This window comes from Primulina huaijiensis, chromosome 12, assembly GCF_012295235.1.
Source record: "Primulina huaijiensis isolate GDHJ02 chromosome 12, ASM1229523v2, whole genome shotgun sequence".
NCBI lineage: Eukaryota > Viridiplantae > Streptophyta > Magnoliopsida > Lamiales > Gesneriaceae > Primulina > Primulina huaijiensis.
In genome coordinates, this window is record NC_133317.1 from 4,069,376 (window position 1) to 4,088,203 (window position 18,828).

The 18,828-nt window shown below is 35.5% G+C and overlaps 3 protein-coding genes across 10 annotated transcripts; 1 reads left to right on the forward strand and 2 right to left on the reverse strand.

Moving 5' to 3' along the window:
- Nucleotides 1-815: 815 nt before the first annotated feature.
- LOC140989798 (uncharacterized) lies at nucleotides 816-11,410 on the reverse strand. 8 transcript variants are annotated; one of them, XM_073459206.1, is made up of 23 exons: nucleotides 11,162-11,406; nucleotides 10,065-10,362; nucleotides 9,860-9,928; nucleotides 9,626-9,763; nucleotides 9,424-9,541; nucleotides 8,751-8,833; nucleotides 8,397-8,492; nucleotides 6,762-6,930; nucleotides 6,503-6,645; nucleotides 6,333-6,419; nucleotides 5,967-6,152; nucleotides 5,302-5,469; nucleotides 4,879-4,999; nucleotides 4,722-4,791; nucleotides 4,393-4,480; nucleotides 4,170-4,290; nucleotides 3,492-3,685; nucleotides 3,259-3,367; nucleotides 2,841-2,996; nucleotides 2,614-2,716; nucleotides 2,085-2,258; nucleotides 1,305-1,450; nucleotides 816-1,204 (listed from the first exon to the last, which is right to left on the reverse strand). In XM_073459206.1, exons 1-23 carry the CDS (start codon nucleotides 11,365-11,367, stop codon nucleotides 1,011-1,013), a joined length of 3,237 nt encoding a protein of 1,078 aa, XP_073315307.1. In that variant the 5' UTR covers nucleotides 11,368-11,406; the 3' UTR covers nucleotides 816-1,010. The 8 variants fall into 8 exon arrangements, 6 of the variants coding, with proteins under 6 accessions (XP_073315307.1, XP_073315312.1, XP_073315311.1 ...); XM_073459211.1 differs by lacking the exon at nucleotides 11,162-11,406 and adding an exon at nucleotides 11,060-11,131; XM_073459210.1 differs by lacking the exon at nucleotides 11,162-11,406 and adding an exon at nucleotides 10,883-11,039.
- A 1,014-nt stretch (nucleotides 11,411-12,424) lies between these two features.
- On the forward strand, nucleotides 12,425-13,758 carry LOC140990207 (pentatricopeptide repeat-containing protein At1g31790). Its single transcript, XM_073459791.1, has one exon. The coding sequence runs from the start codon at nucleotides 12,484-12,486 to the stop codon at nucleotides 13,711-13,713; it is 1,230 nt and encodes a 409-aa protein (XP_073315892.1). The 5' UTR covers nucleotides 12,425-12,483; the 3' UTR covers nucleotides 13,714-13,758.
- A 599-nt stretch (nucleotides 13,759-14,357) lies between these two features.
- Nucleotides 14,358-18,593, reverse strand: LOC140990177 (WAT1-related protein At4g19185-like). The gene is made up of 7 exons (XM_073459754.1): nucleotides 18,132-18,593; nucleotides 17,934-17,996; nucleotides 17,704-17,820; nucleotides 16,905-17,190; nucleotides 16,052-16,207; nucleotides 15,466-15,617; nucleotides 14,358-14,799 (listed from the first exon to the last, which is right to left on the reverse strand). Exons 1-7 carry the CDS (start codon nucleotides 18,353-18,355, stop codon nucleotides 14,700-14,702), a joined length of 1,098 nt encoding a protein of 365 aa, XP_073315855.1. The 5' UTR covers nucleotides 18,356-18,593; the 3' UTR covers nucleotides 14,358-14,699.
- Nucleotides 18,594-18,828: the final 235 nt, after the last annotated feature.

An 18,828-nucleotide genomic window follows, 5' to 3' on the forward strand; every position in this document is an offset into this window, starting at 1 on the left:
TATTACACTTTATATTAATAATATGTAATATAAATATTTAATATTTGATATATTATTTCATTAAAACTATAATCGAAATCTGCTCAATTACAAACTATTCATGAAATTAACTCGTTCAACTCATTTTCTAATATAATTACTCGACAGACCAAAACTTAATTATTCATCCATAAATTGAGCGTGACTGCTAATTAAGACGAAAACTAATATGCAAAAAATATCTAATGTTGTTTATATTTTGCCTAGAAATTCAATGCGTCAAAAATTGATCCATTAAAATATGTAAAAATATTTTACTTAATTAATATTACTAGAACAAATATTTTTTTATCCTATATATTGAAAAAGTATATATCTTCAATTGAAAATATAACAATATTTATTTATTTACTAATAACTAATCAATGTGCCAAAAATCTATTAAAAATATTTATGTATTTATTATATAAATTAGAGGTATTCCTAAATGCAACTCATATAAGTAATTTAATAATGTGGGTTTTTGGACATAGAAATAAATAGTAAATACTGTTTTTTATTGGCTAAAAAACCCGCAAGGGATATGAACAGCGGATGTAATTTTGGCTTCGAGACTATATAATAGTTTTTTAAACTTTTTATGTTCTGGATTTTGTATTGACAAAATGGTTCATCTTCTTGGAGAGTATTTACTGTTAATATTGCTGCTATGCTATTATTCGTTTAGTTTAATGAATCGTGCTTTAAATTTGCCGGGTTACGAGTTACTGCCTGAAGCAGCCTGCTTTTGTACGTAAAGTTGAAAGGAAGCTGCTTCTTTGAGCATACAAAACAAGGATGCCAAATTTGTGCATTTATTTCTCTCTTTGTTTCTGAAAATATAAACAGATCCAATATGCAAAACTCAACACAATTAATATCCATGCAATTTATTACAGAAGTTGAAGATTGATTAGTATACTTTAACATCTTTATTACAATAAATCATGCCAAAATGAAACGAACAGGCGACTCTGGCTGGTCCTGAAAGGTTAGAGCATTGCTTGTACATCGTACTCGTGGAATATAGAAAGAGGAGTTTCCTTTGAAACAGGCCTGTGTTCGGACCAGAGCTCCAAGTTAACGGTCCCTGTTCCCCAGTGAACCAGACATTTCTGTACTTGTTTGATGTTGAACCGGTTTCGTAATGCCATGCCAAGACATTTATCAACAAGCATCCATTCACCTAGAGAAGAGGATTCGATTAAACTAGTCAAAATTAAGTTAACAGATGATGTCTCTTATCAGAATGGTGGAAATCCAAATGAGACTAGATAGAAGCTTACCATTTGGCCGGAAATGGCCTTCAAAGAACTGCTCACCAGCATCTGGCCGAATTTCATGGTTCGACCCATCAATGGCAGTGAACGAAACGAATGATTCGGTGGGGTGTGGCAAATTGAACGTTGGATGCACCCGCAAGCACACAAGCCTGAAAAAGGGAAAAATGCTACTTATAAATGTTTAAAGATGAATTATGCAACGAAAAGACGATGATTTTTCATTATGGTAGAGAAGGAGAAGAAAGAAGAAAATACCTCACATGTATGATTCTTACTTCCTAATCATGTAAAATATAGGGAGAAATTAAATATTAAAAATACTAAATTGACTAAAATGATTTGTAATGTTCAAGATTTTAGGCCATCTGGGATCTTCTGAGTGGATTTATTGAAACTTGTCCTGGGCCTGGTCAAAACCGAGCTCGAATGGAACTTGGGATGCTCAAGTTATTGTTCAAGTGTAGCTCAAACTCCAAGCTTGAGTGCCCATTTACCATTGACAGCTAATTTTTAGAGGCCAAACAGTTTAGTGAACTTCTATTTTCCCAATTAATGTCGAGCTTCTGTTGCTTGAGCTCAAGCATCTCTATAAACTCATGGAACAAACTCAATTTTTTTGTAGTCTGATAAATAATAGAGTCGGCCGAAACATAAGACTACTCTAACTCGACCCATACATGCAATCTTATGCCCAGCTACTATTAGTGATAACTACGTAGGTGACACGTGAAAAAAAATGATTCCCATCAAGAGTTCACACAACCGAACGCTTAGGTAACCAACCTTGAAAATCCTCCAGAACCAGCACCAACATTCCGAGCAACAATGGCAGAATTGATTCCAAAAGTTTTTGGTTTGTCTTCCAAGAAATAAATTTGTCGTTCGAGAATCAGTCCACCTCCGATATCACCTTCTAAGCTCAGCTTCTCTGATTCTCCGGCCTGCTCAAGTCCCTGTCTGTATAGTAAAAATATCAGTATATTGTAGGTATACCAACATTTTTTTACATGAATTACAATGAAAAATTATTTACATCGCGTTAGTATCAAATTTAAGCTAATATCAGCAAAATCTACCATTCTTCATGTTTAGTTGTAAATGGATTAGTTTATGTCAGCACTCATGAATTCAAGAAAATTGATATTTCAACTGGGTTGCATCAGTCTCTGTGTGCTGGAGAGGAATTACATTTTCGTATCAGGCTTTTGAATTTCTCCTGCTTTATTGGGACGTTCGTCCCATTCTGACAAAAATTGAACAAAATGTGACATTGATGTGCATTAAAATGGCATAAAGTGAAGTTTTCTCGTACTTAGTGGCAGAATACTCCTCAGAGCAACCAGCAGATCTGTACTCCAATCCAGTATATTCTTCATACCCATTAATATCAACTCGACTATGAAGCCACTGAATTCCTGTCACAAAACCAAGTGGAACTACAGTATCAGCACAAAAAAATTAGCAAGTTGAACTCAAATATAATCAGAAGCCTAACACTAACAATACTTCAAGAGACGCAGATTATAGGCATTAGATTACCTGAAGGAAGGTGCTCCATGGAAATAATTCTACCTCCAATCCATGGTACCACCTTTAAAAACCAGTCCCCGCTTTTCATTTCCACAGGATCTCGGGAAAGTTCTGTTCCCTTTCCACGAGACGCATTATCAGAGACTGGAATACGTATAGCATTTTCTGAAACCAGATGCAAAGCCAATGTGAATTCGAATTTCGTATAAATGGAGGTATTTAGCTCCTTCAGAACGAGATATCCAGATTTCAGTGTATCTGTTTCTCATTCATGCCAAATACCTTTTCTTGTCAGAGAAAAGGGGTCAGACTAAGAAATACACGAAAAATTTCTAGAAAAAACGACAAGAAATCAAGAATTTGACATGACAGTGACAACAGTTGGACCGAAAGATGTAACTTGTGACAGAAGAACCAATAAAGTCACCTATTCGAAAGTTGAAGCGTTTTTCACTGGCTGACACTAAATCAGACACTTCAGTTTCTGAAGGCATTGGAATTCGCAGGATTTCTCCATCAGTACCCCAAGATTCAATCTAAGAGAGTCATGTAACAAATCCCAAAAGGCAACATATTAAATTAATCCAATGGCTATGACAGCATAAAGGTGAGTTGATAAAAATCTCAATTTCCAAACAAATGAAACTAACATTTACATACCATAGTACCTTTTCCAAGCAACAATTGCACATGCAAACAACGATTTGGTCTCTTCCAAGATCCTTCAGTCCGGGCAACCTTAACAGTCACGACAGAAGACTGTTGTTCAGCAATATAAGTCGTCAAGAGATATCCTCCACTGGTGTATTCATATCCGTCACCTTCGTCTTCAAAGAGGATGCCTTGAGCTTTACCTGCAATTTGAGACATCCGATAAATAAGCTATGAAATTGTATTTCAATATATCTGTTTGTTTCATTACAAACTTGACACTTCAAAGAAAACAAATCAAAAACATTATCATGTAAAAGTATATTTCATCAAACAATTATTTTACGCGTTTGCTATGTCACTTTAGTGCAAGTTAGTGTGAAGCGTGAATAGAATAAAAATGACCATATTATAGAAAAGGTAGGGTGGCAGCGACTGAGTACTGGATTAGGACTAAAATTTAAGATGGTTAATGCATATTTAACATCAATCACTACAGAGCAGGCTCAAATAAAATGTAAGGTTATTTTACCACTTGTGATGAAGTTACTAAGCAAAACTAAATTAATTTGGAATCACTGAGTGTTAAATTTTAAACAGAGCAAGACGGATCCACATAACTTGCCTGAGTAGTTTAGGACCGAGGTTTGTTTTTATCGGCTAAAACAAACTATAATGCAATATTACCATGTTCATCTAAAGCCACTATCAGTGTTAAATCATCTGTAGGATTAGCTTCACCAATGTGTTGACAAACAGGAGCCACAGGAATGATCGATCCGCCTTGTAGATACAACGCCGGCAGATCCTAGGATAGTCAAAAGGGGAAAATTGTGGAGACAGGAATATTAATGATTGAACAAGATTTCAAAGATAATGGATATTGTAAATGGTTCATAAGATGTGCTACCGGATGAGAATCTTCAAAATCAAAACTGAGCCAACTGCCTTTAGGTAAATTGTGCTGCATCTGATACAACTCCTGATTTTGTTCAGTGCTGCAATAAAATGAGCACCATGTATTTACAGTTAGAAGTATGATGCTCAATTCCAATGGCATATTAACTATTTTGAGCACATATTAAGGGATATGTTTCTTTTTGATGGACTAAAAAAGTAACTAGGGATACAAGGACTGGTGTCAAGTTTCTCAAACAAGCTGCGCTTGGAACAAACAAACCGATAAACATCTATTATAGAATCACTTAGTGCTTTATATGGAAGGAAGAGTAATGAGACCTTGAATAAACTAGGAGCGGACCCAACATAAACGAATTCTCCTGTGTTCTTAACGCCAAGTCTTTGCAATCTGCAAAAATTAAAAAAAGAAAAAAAACAGAAGAAACGTAAGTTCTCCAATGACAATTATGTGGATGTTAAAATATATGAGACATACCAGCAAAAAATGTGGGTGTCGCAACTGGAACACCCTTCGTATGAGCCATGTAAAACAGAGTATATATATGAGGTAACAGCCTATATCGTCTCCTTATTGCCAATCGACACACTTCTTCACACTGTTAAGAAATAGTAAATAAGGATGCCATAAGAACTACAACAGAATTTGATAGAATTATCTATCCAAAATCAAGAATCTAATATCATTTACAAATTTGGAATAGAGTATGACAACTCCAGCTGATACAATCATGCAAGAACTGATCTCTCTTTTGCTGTCAAGGAAATATAAATAACACCACAGCAAAATTTCTGTATTTTACAGCTTCATTGTTATGAATTTTAGCATGCCCAAGACTTATGAAAATATTATATCCACGCATTAATTGTTTACTATTTCAGGTACATCAACGAGACAAACCTCTTCTCCAAACGACCATGGCTCATGATCAGTTGTGTCAGATTCAGAATGCCCACGACAAAAAGGAAACAATGATCCAAAACCCATCCATCTAGCAAATAGCTTTGGTGTTGCATTACCAGCATATCCACCGATATCGGGCCCTGAGAGTGGCTGACCACTGAGACCCTGAACAAAAGCTCATATTGCCAAAGTTGCTGAAATATGTTGACAAAATCTACATATCTTGGAAGTATAAACATTAAGATGTCTAGTAGTCATAAGAAATTACATAAATGTGGTGTGTGGAAATTTGCTTGCCCAGGGACATAACTATTCCGTGATTAACATTATGGGAATTTATGCACAAACATTCATAAATGCTCAAATATATTCATACCGACAATTGAGAGGACTTTATCAGTATATTACTCTTTTATGTCGATTGTCGGTATATAAGTCACATCATATACTTTCAACAGAGTTGGGGAGGAAAATTCATCTACACACTACAGTACTACAATCGAGCGAGACAAGTAATTCTTCTACATCCCACTGTCCTCAGTTTATACCTACTCAAATTTGCAGATTATTTCGTTTTTTGGTAACACATTTGATATTGTTTATTCAATGTTTCACTGTCACATCCCTGACACAACTGGATAAAATATCAATTTAGTTTTTACCAGTTGAACAACCATGGGGATACTCATATGAAGATGCTCCCATGAAGAAATATTATCTCCTGTCCATGTGGCAGCATACCTCTGGCTACCCACAAACCCAGCACGAGTAAGAACAAAGGGACGTTTTTTGTCATCTGCTAGCTTCATGCCTTCATATGTTGATTTCGCCATCAGCGTACCATAAACCTGTGACAAGCACCTCATATCAATGAACAAAAAAGTTTATGATTTTCATTATGACGGGTTAGAGCAAACAATCTAAGTAACAAACTATGCTACAGTATAATGAGACATGAACTTTTAGAATGTATCTAAATATCATGATTTAATTTGCAAAATCAACAAAATATACAAGGACAATTATACATTATGATAGTATGAATGGTTCTGACAGCCACCAAGTTCTGAATCTCCCATATGAATATTAGTCTCAGGCATTGTCTTTGTCACACTCTGTCACGAAAAAAACAAAACAAAAAGATTATAGAAATCAAGAAAAAATTGTGAATAAAAAGAGTAAAGAGTTCTGATTTCACCTTAAAGACGGCTGGTTCATTCATATCATTCCATATACCATCTACGCCGTTAGGGATAAAGTCTTTAACTAGATCACTCCACCACAATCGGGTTTTTGATTGTGTATAATCAGGAAATACACAAGGCCCAGGCCAGACCTCTCCTAAGATAATAGCAGCAATAACCAGTCAAATGCTTGGAGAGAATATTGAGCAAAAAATTGGTGAAATAAACCATCCCTGCAAAAAGAATTTCCTTCTTTTCTGAGCAACAGCATACCAGCATAAGGTTTTCCATTGGCAGTTTGAATCCATACATCTTCCTCTGAACCACTATCAAATACAAAATATCCCTCTTCAATTTTTATTCCCGGATCAAGCATCCAGATTGCTTTGAAACCAGTTTGATGAAGATGATCTACCAGAGACTTTGGATCTGGAAACCGCTCCTGAAAAAGGGAAGTCTGGTTTATTTCACCTATTGAAATCCATTCATCGAATGAATCACCTATGACCACAAAATGATTAGCAGAAAGCATCAAGCGTGTACAAAGAATCATGTAAACATACTAGAATTGAGACATTAGGAAATACACTCTTGGAAAGGGTAAGTATGAAGAACCGTTTTTTAATAAACAAATTTATTACTAAATTTAAAATGTAAATATGAAGGATAAGGATGTGCCTTCTAATCTATCAATGTAAAGATGAAGGATAAGGATATCTCTTCTAATCTATCTCACAAAAAACACAAATTAATACCCAACTACATGCGTAATATTGACATGAGTACATTACCCAACCACTGACTTGTGCTTATATAGTTGCTCGTCCAAGTAACAAAACTAAATGAAATTTCTTTGAGATACATGTCAAGTTGTGCCCAAATTACAATCCAACATGTTCTTCCAGAATAGAGATGTCTCCCCCATATTGCTTCAAAAATCCATTCGTTTCTGTTTTTCTTCAATCTCAGATAAGTGCTATATTACTATCTTCCATAATTTTTTGGATCTTTTCTCCTTCCACACATATAATTCGTTCCCCACAAACTTGCTACTATTGCCGCGACACCTATTAAAACTTGAAATCCATCAAGATCTAGTACTATATTGGCATAGGGAACATGCATAATAGAAAAATGCGGTCTCTACATTTTTTACTTCTTTGCATAACACACACCAGCTCACGATATCATCAAGAAAGGTTTTTCTTGGTAGTATATCACGAGCATCCAATTTATTAAGCTATATAATCCAATTAAGTACTTGTATCTTTCAAGGAATGCTAGATTTCCGATTTTATCATCAAGAAAGGTTTTTCTTGGTAGTATATCATGAATATTAAACTTGTTAAACAATAAAATCCAATTAAATACTTTCATCTTTGAAGGAATACAGGATTTTAAAATTAGAGGAAACAGTTTATGACACGACAAGGTCGGGTCATTGCTTGAAAAAAGAAAAATAAATTTTCCGGAGAAAGTTCCCAAACTCTTCAATTACTTAAACAAAACCAAATAAATAAATACAGTTAAAAATAACCAAATCATCTTAAGATTGGTATTTGAAATATGAATAGACTAATAGAAAATTGTTGTTTGGTTTTGTGAGACAGGGTGTAAAATATACTTGGTGCGTAATCAAACTCTTATCAGATATTTTGTTCAGGATAATTCTTGCTTTGATTTTGAAACATCTAACAGATATTGACTCCATATGGCTTAAACCAATACATAAAACGTCAAGCACGGGACATATTTCTAGTTGCAGCATTATAACTTCCTCGTTTGAGAAGTAAACATACTGTCAAAGATGAAAACTAACATGCCACAGGCCATTAATCAAGACATAGCAAGTATGTGATACTGTTACAAAAACATTAATATCCGAGGGTCAAATTGGAGAAAACGCACCTTGTTGAATGTAAAACAACGAAAACCATCCATGTAATCTATGTCGAGCCATATGACATCACAAGGTATGCCTTTTTCTCGGAATGTTCTTGCAATCTAGAAGTAAACAAGGACAATCAAAATCAAAAGTTGTCAATATGGTCAGAAAATAGTAGGCCGTGCATACAACGATGACAAATAAACCAAACGTAATGGGTTCAAAGTCCAGATAGTCGGGAAACATTATTCTCCTAATCAAGCTTGAGGACTAAAAAATGAAAAAGACTCACGGATAGACTTGCAGGTATGTGTAAAGATGGGAAGAAAGTCAAACTAAGAGCAAATATTAAATAAACATTAAAACAAATGGTATACCTCACGGACTCGTGCATCAGAATCATAGCTCCAACGGCATTGATGATAGCCCAGTGACCATTTTGGGGGCATAAATACAGTTCCTGACATAAAAAGCCTCAAAGAACCAGTCAATTAAGAGAAAAGAAACACATCACCACCAAGCAACTAAAAGACTTGAAACAAGAAAATTGTGGTAATCTTTGACTAAATTTTAAGAATGAAAATGACTCATCAATAAAAGTCGTGGCATCCTTGTTTCAAGAAGATTATACATTTTTATTTTCCTTGCAATTTGGTCTTTATCAAACTCCGCGGTGCAGCGTCTAGTATTCTGTTCCAAAGCCAAATCAGATAGAAAGTTATAACTGAACGTGCCGTTTATTGACCGAATCTCTGAGATAAAGGAGGACATTTGCTCAACATGACCTCGAGGATGTCAGGTTATTAATTGTTCTTAACTTCTTGCAAAACTATATCAATTAGAAACTAAAGGCTTCAAGGAAAAGGAAAGATAAAGTGATAGTAAACATTTTCAAGACCATAGTGTTGAAAATATTGTGCATATCGTCGCACACTATCTGAAAGAGAGCTCAATTCCATGTGTAACTGCCATCTCTTTCACAACTTTAACATAATTTGTATGATAATCAAGGAACAAATTCCTAAAACTACAATATAGATTGTGACTTACCAACTGCTTGAGAGAAAGAGACCAGAACATCAATTGGTGAAGCAAATGGCCCTAAAGTGATAATGGGATACGATGATGAAGAAATGAACCTTATCTTTGATTCCTTCCGCAAATCAATCTGCTCAAGAAATACCAATTACCTAACAGTTACTGAATTGAAAAAATAACTTAAAAAAAAAACAACCAAGAGGTTATAAAATACCTCACAGCGTCGTGTTGTATCTGCAAGAACACCTAATGCCTCTCCATTTGGAAGTACAGCTAGAACCCAAGGGTGTGATTGATACAAAGAAGTGGTTCCAGAACCATAACCCCAAGCATCAGTATTCCAAGTAAAAATCTATTAAATTTGTTGCATAAGTAAAAAACAATGTTTGAATAATACTTACTATGTCTATGTCACAGATATTATACGAGTGAACAAAAGTAAGCTTACCCTTTTCCCAGTTCGTTCAAGCTGTCCACTGACTTCACCAGTTCCATAAAATGAGGTATTCGGGGGAAACTTAATCATAGTCAAATTCAATTTCATGAATCAAATATTTTCTTAATATTTGAAGATGAAAAATCACAAGTTATCAATATGCACAAATTTCACTGAAATTCATTGTGTGTATTAGAAAGGTGTGAATTGATAGTACCTCAATATCAACTATCTGCTGTCCCATTACACATTCAAAAGAAGGAATGTAGGTTGGAACTTCATCAACATCGATAATTGGTGTATCCCTGACTTTGGGATTTTCAAACGAAAAGCTTGGGAATGCTGCTTTTCTATCAGCTATAGAACAATCAAATCGAAACACTCCTTTTTCAAGAATCGGCTCAAAAATCATTTCCCCTGATTGGACATCTGAATTCAATGCTATCCCTTCACCTTCCATGGTCGACCCTACAACCGATCTTTGATCGATCAACCTCTTCTGAGTTTTCTTCTTTCTATAAACCAAAGAACAGTAACATAAATCCTCCTTTAATCGTGTAACTTCATAAGTCATGAACGACAGTACATAATTAAAAAAAGAATATATCAAATTTCAATAACTGACATATAGAATGGAACCTTTTCCAATATAAACGAGAAGTAAGATCACAAATACAAAATGGGAAGAAAAACCAAGAAATTGGCTCAAAAATCATCTCCAGCCTCTTCTTTCTCTATGCAGACATTCATATAAAGAATCTTCCCCAGGTCATGTAAATGAAACTATACATGATCAACACAGTAGACTCAAACAAAAAATAAACCACCTCAAATATGCACAACATAGACAAGATGAGATCATTTTCTATTATATAAATAAAAGGTAATGACACAAATTACACGAAAAGAAACTAAGAAATTGGTTCAAATGTCATCTCCATTCTCTTTCTTGATATTTCTTGAACCGTAACAAGAACCGAAGAAGACAAAAAAGGGAGTCCAAGAAAGTGGACTAAATATCAAAGCAGAACAAACCTCAGGGAGTGAAGCAGAAATTTTGCACAATAACTTTGGTAGTGGAATGGACCTAAAAATCTACGCAGAGAACCAAATTTGCTCAATCCATTTAAATTTCTTGAAAAACAAGTGCAAGGGATTACATTAGTTTAAAAGGTATGATCACAAACAATACAAACGAGAAAAGATGCGGACTTCCTTGTCTTTTGATACTAAAGTTCTTCTAATCAATACAAAAACCAAAGAAAAAACAATCCGATAGAGTGGGAGTGGAGACAACATCAAAACGGAACCAACCTGATAGAATAAACAAGAAATGCTCTTGTGATAACTCTCGAAGTGGGACGGGAAGTATATGGTCCCGTATCAACGCAATGCACAGAATCGAATTTCAATGGTAACCCATTTGAAGTTCTTGAAAGGGAACTACAAGAAGGAAAAGTTACGTTTTTGTTGGTTAACGGGATGCGTGTAGTCCTGATCATGGTTGCATTTGTTGCCATCCCAAAAAGAGAGAGTATGGGCCTTTGCTTTCCATTAAAGTGAAAAAGACGCTGCAAGAAATGGCCGGTTCTAGGCTACACGTTGAGCCTTAACAGTTCTTTCATCTTGATTACATTAAAATTTTCATATACTTTTTTTTAATCAATTTCGTACTTTCTAGTTCAAATTATACATTTTCAAGAGTGTATTAGTTGTAGAGATTTGGTTGATAAATTTCTTACAATAAATTTTGTTTTCAAATTTTTATTTGAAATTAGATAATATGTTACTTAAAATAGATTTTTTTCGATCTTATGTAACATAAATAATTTTTTGAAGTGTTATTTTATTCCAAAAGGAAAAACCATTCCCTGTTTTGATCTTTTATACTTTGGGGGTACAATATTTTGGTTTAGATGTTTATATGCTTATTTAGTATTCTGATGAAATTTTTCAATATTTTGCTCATATGATATGTATTACATGACACCGAAACTAATATGACAGTTTCATGGGATGGGTCAGTTTTGACTGATAGATCTTCTATATAATTTGAAACATGAAAAAACATTATTTTTAGTCCAAAAAATATTACTTTACATTTTTTACATAAATCATGAATATACAACCTCTCCTGTGACAAGTCAAATAATTTTTACTGGGACTGTTTCCAAGTCAACAAAATGGAAGAGGTCGCACGTGTTGTCTTTTTTTGCCAATGGATGATTTCAGTAGCCATATTGGTCATGCTCAGTTGGTTATGATGAATGTACCATTTTCTTGAAAAACGAATAGAAATTGTCAAAATAATTTCAGTTATCAGCATGAAGAGAAACTCATTTTCTTGTGTAGTTTAATTATTACTGTTATTTTCTAAAGTTAAAAGGGATTTGTTGCTTATAAGCAATTGACTTCATTATTATATTTTAAAAATAAAATTATACATATTAAACATAATAATTTCCGAACTATGTTAGCATGTCGGAATAATCTATCAATATATGAGCATAATAGTTTATATGGATTTTATAAATTTGCCAGAAAAAATTTGAATCTTGACTTCTTGTAATTTGTTTGAATTGGGATGCAATTTGGTTTCCAAAATTCACCATAGATTAATAGGTTCACCCGAAATCATGATCTCGATGGAAATCCTGGCACCCCAATTCCAAGCCTACCACGGTCTCAACGATTCGGTCGACAATTTCATCCCCAAAACTCCAATTCACTTACCCCTTTCTAGACCAGAATTTAATCCACCCCCATCCATCAAAATCAAAACCCCTCCGAAAAAACCGAACCTCAAACCCATGACGACCACCTCAGATGTTCTGTACTTGATGGACAGCCTCAAATTGCCAGTCCATCTGGATATTTACGCCTCCCTCGTCAGGGAATGTACTAAGTTGCGCGACCCATTTAAGGCCGTGGAGCTGCATGATCATATGAGAAAAGGTGGGGTTCGTTTAAGCTTACCTTTGCTTAACCGGGTACTGCTGATGTTTGTTAGTTGTGGGTGTTTCGAGAATGCGCGCCAACTGTTTCATCAAATGTTTGTGAGGGATTTCAACTCGTGGGCTGTTATGATTGCTGGGTTTTGTGAAGAAGGAAGTTATATTGAATCTGTATTTTTGTTTACGAAAATGTTGAGAGAACAACGTTTTAGTGATTTCTGTGATCGTAGGATGAAATTTTTGGTTACTGGAATTGTTGCTTTTGTCCTTAAAGCTTGTGTAGGTTTGATGGATTTGGAACTTGGAACGCAAGTGCACTGTTGGTTATGCAAAATGGGTTACTCAAAAGAAGCTGCTTTGAGTAGCTCTTTGATTAATTTTTACGGAAAAATGAAGCATTTTGCGGTAGCTCAGACTGTTTTTGAGCAAATTTCTAGTCAAAATACGGCCATATGGACATCACAAGTCGTTAACTGTTGCTGTGATAATGATTTCGAGGGAGCAGTTCATGTGTTTAAGGAGATGGGGATGGCACGAGTGAGGAAAAACGGGTACACATTTTCGAGTGTTTTCAAGGCTTGTGGGAGGATGGCGGATGTTGTGTGTGGTCGGCAGGTTCACGCTAATGCAATAAAGTTGGGACTTGAGTTGGATGATTATGTGCTATGTGCATTGGTTGATATGTATGGCAGGTGTGGTTCATTGCATGATGCGAATAGAGCGTTTGATTCGGGCCGAGATAGGAGGAATGGTGCATGTTATAATGTAATGGTCAAGAATTATGTGCAACATGGATACTCACTGGAGGCAATCAAGATTCTTGATGAGATGAAAGAAGTTGGCTTGGAACCACCTGAATCATTGCTAAATGAAGTGAAATTTGTAAATAACATAACTAGATGGATGATTTAGATAAACCTCCTTTGAGTGTAATTCATACGTGCATTATTTTACTGATATGACGGTAGGAGTGTCAAAATCAGACACGACCACCAACCCCACACAGTTCAACCCGAAAAAAATCAAGTTTGGGGTTTTCAGGTTCGGGTTGGAGCCTTGGGTTCGACCCGAAATTTTTAATTATTTTTTAAAAAATATAATTAATAAATATTACCTACATCTTTATATAATGTATGTTTGAAAAAAAATTTATTGTATATTTATATCATAAATTTTCATAATTTAATATTTATTTTGAAAATTTTTTATTTTTTAAACAATTGTTTATTTGATTTAGTAAATATATTTTATTTTTCTACAATTACATTTTCAAATTTAAATCACATATATCAGAGATATTTTGTTATTATATTTATAAATTAAAATATTATTATTATTATTTTTTTGAATTTTATTTAATTTTTTAAAAAAAACTTAAAAAAAATTTCAAAATCGAGTTGATCGGATTGATTCGGGTTCGAGTTGGATCGGGTTCAAGTTAAGCAATTTTTTAATAGTACTATTGATCAGCTTGATCCGACCAAACCCGAATTTACACCCCTACCTGATGGTTCCATGTGCAGCTGACTCAGAAAATTCAAAGGAGGCGAAGTACATAGAGAAAAATTGCAATTTATAGTTTCAGAAAAAGAAATTATAAGTAAAATCTGATCATATTCTCGTCTAGAGGAACAAGTTCTAACCGCTTTAACTTTTAGGATGGATAGTAAACTAATAAAAATAAGGGGCAAGTATAACATGGTGTACATGTAATGAAAATAATTGGTGACAAAGTTTCATATCTTTAAGACCATTGAATGATACAAGGGATTACTCTTACAAAGAAACTAGTAAAACATAATATTTAAGTCAATCCATGATCTTTGGTGTTGAAGTCGAAGAACCTGAGAAAAATTGCCCTATCTGGTAAGGAATCTTGCTGCTAGGAGAATCACTGTTTATGAGCGGCTCCGATGGCGATCGATGAGCTTGTTTTCTCGATAAGAAGCCCAAGTAACCAAATACAGCCCACCTATAATAAAAAATCCTCCGAGAATGCTGCAGTAAAATAGACAAAATGTTCTTCTCTTAGTATGTGGTCAAGTAGGATGACACAAGAACGGAAAACTATCAAAAAGGGACTAGGATTGTCCAACCAACCAAATCAAGTAGCTCAGATTAGATCATGCACAGTTCAGATCAAAGCTCAGCCCAGTACCTCGAGTACTTGTTCAAGTGGAGCGATGATATTTTTTCCTCTAACTCGTTTGCACATGGAGCTACTGGAAGTCAACTTGCAACAAATACCTATGGCTTTTTAACCAGTTTAAAGTACTATTTCTCTTGGAATGTCCCATACACGAGAAGTTTTGACAATAGTATAATTTATAAAGCCTGGAGGACAATGCACACAGACTCATTGTCCTTCTAAATTAATTTTATTCATCGAGGATGGATGATAATATTCTGCTCCTTGAACTCATGTTTGAGGAGTAGAAACTTTTATCAAGTGGATTCAACTATTTTGCACCTCTAAAACAGCTTGGACCATGTGTTTGTTTTTTTTATATGTGAATAAATTGCATGTCTAGTCGAAAAAGAAGAAAAGATGAACCTCCCTTCCCTTCTATAAAGTTGACAGGAGACACAAGTGACAAATATTATTCATCTATGACACAAGATTTAAAATGCGGTAGGAGATAAGAAAGGGATGGAGATAGCGACCTTCCTAAATAAATTGGGCTTCCAAGAAAAATTCTTGAGAGGAATGCTGACGCAGCAGGTTGGAGTGGATTATACAGCGCCACCAAGGCAGGGCCGAGTATTTTATTTGACCAAGTCACAAGTCCATAGTTCAGAGCGGATGCCACAATTCCCTGCAAGCCAATGCTTGAGTAGGAAACGCAACAATGGCAATAGGGGAAGTACAAGTCAAATCTACAATTGTGAAGCATAGACCACTTAAAGCAAGCAAATAGCATGCCATTAGAAGATTTCAACAGGCCTTATAATTTTTGGATCCACTTGCGAGCAATTTCAAATCTTTTGCGACACTTGATGCCGCACATCATGCAACACTATATAGATATTCTCAAATTGATCAATGCAATATAGGAGCATATGATTTAGTATGAATTGAGTCAAACTCATAACATACATTCAATGTGTGGTTTTAGCTAAAGAGGAGATGTAACATAAAAGAGAAAATTGCACCATACTTGAGAGTCCAAAATCTTGATTCAATCTTAACATCAAAATTTTCTGCCCCAATTTTTTTGCCTCGACAAAACATAAGGGAGGAAAAACTTACAGCATATAATACTGCAAATGCCTCGGATCGAGTCAAACTCCAATCGGTTGAAGCATTTGTCATGAAGAATGCAGTTAACACCATCAGTGAAGCACCAAAAAAGTATGAATATGCAGTCATTGATATGCTTGCAGGATATTTGGCTAAAAGTGGGGCCTGAAACACAACATGGGAGCACAACTACAGCTCCATCAATAATATCATTGGAGCAATAAGAGGAGAAAGGCAAGAAGATACATTCATAGTAATTTTTTCCCCTAAATGCCGACAAAAAATAGCAAGGTCAACATTGCACGTCCGAGGAATCAACATGTGTTTAAGAGTAAGAAAAAAAGTGACCTTGTACAACTAAAAATCACAAAGATTATATATGCAAGAGTGGCTGGCTGGTTTTGGTCATTTATTATCATGCAAAAAGCACATTTGCTTTTAATAGGCATAGTGATGTGACCATTAAAGACCAGTGACGCGCTATGATACTCGCCAATGGAATAAAACAATATAATAGAAGATCGTGTAATTGGCCATTCAAGAAACACAAGGTATGGAAAGATTATGCTCGGAAATTTAATATGGACCAACCCATTTCTTTGATCCTTTGAAGAAATGGAATCCAAGCAAAACTAAAACCTGGGTGAGATTAGATTTGTAACTGTTACATAATGATTAAAACAGTTTTTCGACTCACACCACCACCTAGCTTCTAAGACCCTAGCCTATCGTGGAATATTGTCAACCAGAGACATCCTGAGGTAAGTTTTTGAAATATTGAACAGATCCTTTCAATATATTGTTCAAATTCTCATGACACATGATGTTCAAAATGAAAAGCACCAAGATTGATATGCGTTACCTGAATGGCTAGATAAGTTGCCATGCACATGCAGTTTCCAATCAAGCATAAAACCCCCAGGTGCCAATTATCAATGCCAAGCTCCAGAATACTGGACATTAACAAACTAGAAGGCTCAGGCTGACTCTTGGCACTTATATCACTTTGGGCTGCAAATTCAGATTCTCCATGTCCTAACAATGCCGGACCACGACACACAGCCATAAGAATGGCACCAGAAACGCAAACAATAGTGCCTCCTATTTTAGCTTGACCTTCAGTTTTTCTCAGATTCACAGTTTCTGTACTGCACAGATAGCAATCCTAAATCATGTTGAAAATAAGCCAAACACGGATATTATTCGCATCTAAATGAACGAGAAGCGATTCAATAATAATTGTATCTAAGTGTAAGCTAATCTGATCACGACCACTGAATGTTAACAAACCAAATTGATCCCATAGACAAAGGCGCTTCTAAACCTTTACGCAATTTTAATAGGTGGAGTACTTTTCTGATTATACTGCTAAGCTTAGGGACCTGTATAATCATACGATATTCACATACCATCGGATTTTGTCACAAGGATGAATGTTACCTTACGGTTATCATCACCTGCCAGATGCTCCTTATCGCTAAATGATTGAGGCAATTTGTGGATCACTAATATATCATACTATGATATAAAACTAAAATATGCTCATACATGTGGCGGCAATCAACATACAAGCAAAGCATTCATGAATATGTACGTCTGTAATTATAGGGAAGAGAATCAGAGATAAACCCACGAGAGTAGCACAGAGTGATTAGACTGACCCCATCATTACGGCCAAAATAAATGTGAAGACCGGAATAGCGGGCTGTATGGCTGCCGCATAAGTTGGATTCGTGTAACCAAGACCAAGAAGAAACAGAAGTTGATTTCCAAAAATCCTGATCCATAGCGTCAATAACAAGAACAAAGGAAAACAGGAAGTAACAATTAGAATTGTGGAATTAAAGAAGAAGAAACCAACTCGAAACAACGATGGGGAAATCCAACTGACCCAGTTAAACCAAGCAAGAAAAATGTCGCCAAAAGGCTTCTATTTAGAGGTGGTCTAAGCCCTCTGCAGAACAAGGGGAAAAAATCTTTGCTTTCAGAGTGAAATTCCAGTAGCCACATTAATATATAACTGGTCAATGCATCTAAACAAAAACGCACATGCACAGATAGAGCAAAATTGAGTCAAAGCGCTACTGACTTTTCGCGGGTATAGGCAACGGGTGCGAGGATGGACAGAGCCAACAGATCCCGAAAAACGCAAAAAACGAGCTGATTCACGCCCACGTTGAGTGCGACCTTGGTGATGACATGGTATCCGCCATTGAACAGCTGCACAGACGCCATAGCCAGATGGGCCCTCCAAACATCTCCGCCGTTTGGGTTCGCCGACGCCATTGCTACGGGTGATCCCATCCTCTTCATAACGGTGACATTGATCCAACCACTCCCCACCCCCAACAGAACTCTTGATATATAGATGGGAGAAGGTTGATGTGATACTGTGATTGTGGGATAGCGTGAAATCGTGTAGTCGAAGGGAGGAAGTTTACGGAAAAGGACTGCACAAGCAAAAGAAATGAGGGGGCAGGCTTCAGATGTACTGTACTACCGACAGATTACCCGAACGAGAAGTAGTATTCGTCGTCTGTTTGGCTGTATGAAAATTAGGGTGTTCATCGGTCGGTTTGGTTCGGTTTTCGTTTTTTTATTTCGGTTTTTTTGGTTTTCGGTTTTAGAAATATATAATCCGATATCCGAACTATTTTTCTTCGATTCGGTTTTCTACCAAAACGATTCGGTTATTTCGGTTGGTTAATTCGGTTTTGGTATAATTATTTAAATTAATAATATAAATATATTGTAAAATATAATATGTTAATTTTCTACATGTTTTC

Bases quoted from the DNA above. Each gene is read 5' to 3' on its own strand.
- LOC140990207 (XM_073459791.1), top strand. From the start codon at position 12,484: ATGATCTCGATGGAAATCCTGGCACCCCAATTCCAAGCCTACCACGGT.
- LOC140989798 (XM_073459206.1), bottom strand. From the start codon at position 11,367: ATGGCAACAAATGCAACCATGATCAGGACTACACGCATCCCGTTAACC. The intron at 4,481-4,721 runs GTCTCATTACTC...ATTTTATTGCAG, and splicing joins CCGCTCCTAGTTTATTCAAG to CACTGAACAAAATCAGGAGT. The intron at 2,997-3,258 runs GTGACTTTATTG...ATCTGGTTTCAG, and splicing joins ACGCTTCAACTTTCGAATAG to AAAATGCTATACGTATTCCA.
- LOC140990177 (XM_073459754.1), bottom strand. From the start codon at position 18,355: ATGAAGAGGATGGGATCACCCGTAGCAATGGCGTCGGCGAACCCAAAC. The intron at 17,997-18,131 runs GTCAGTAGCGCT...CTTGTTCTGCAG, and splicing joins GTTGCCTATACCCGCGAAAA to AGGGCTTAGACCACCTCTAA. The intron at 17,821-17,933 runs GTCAGTTGGATT...GCTATGGATCAG, and splicing joins TTCTTGCTTGGTTTAACTGG to GATTTTTGGAAATCAACTTC.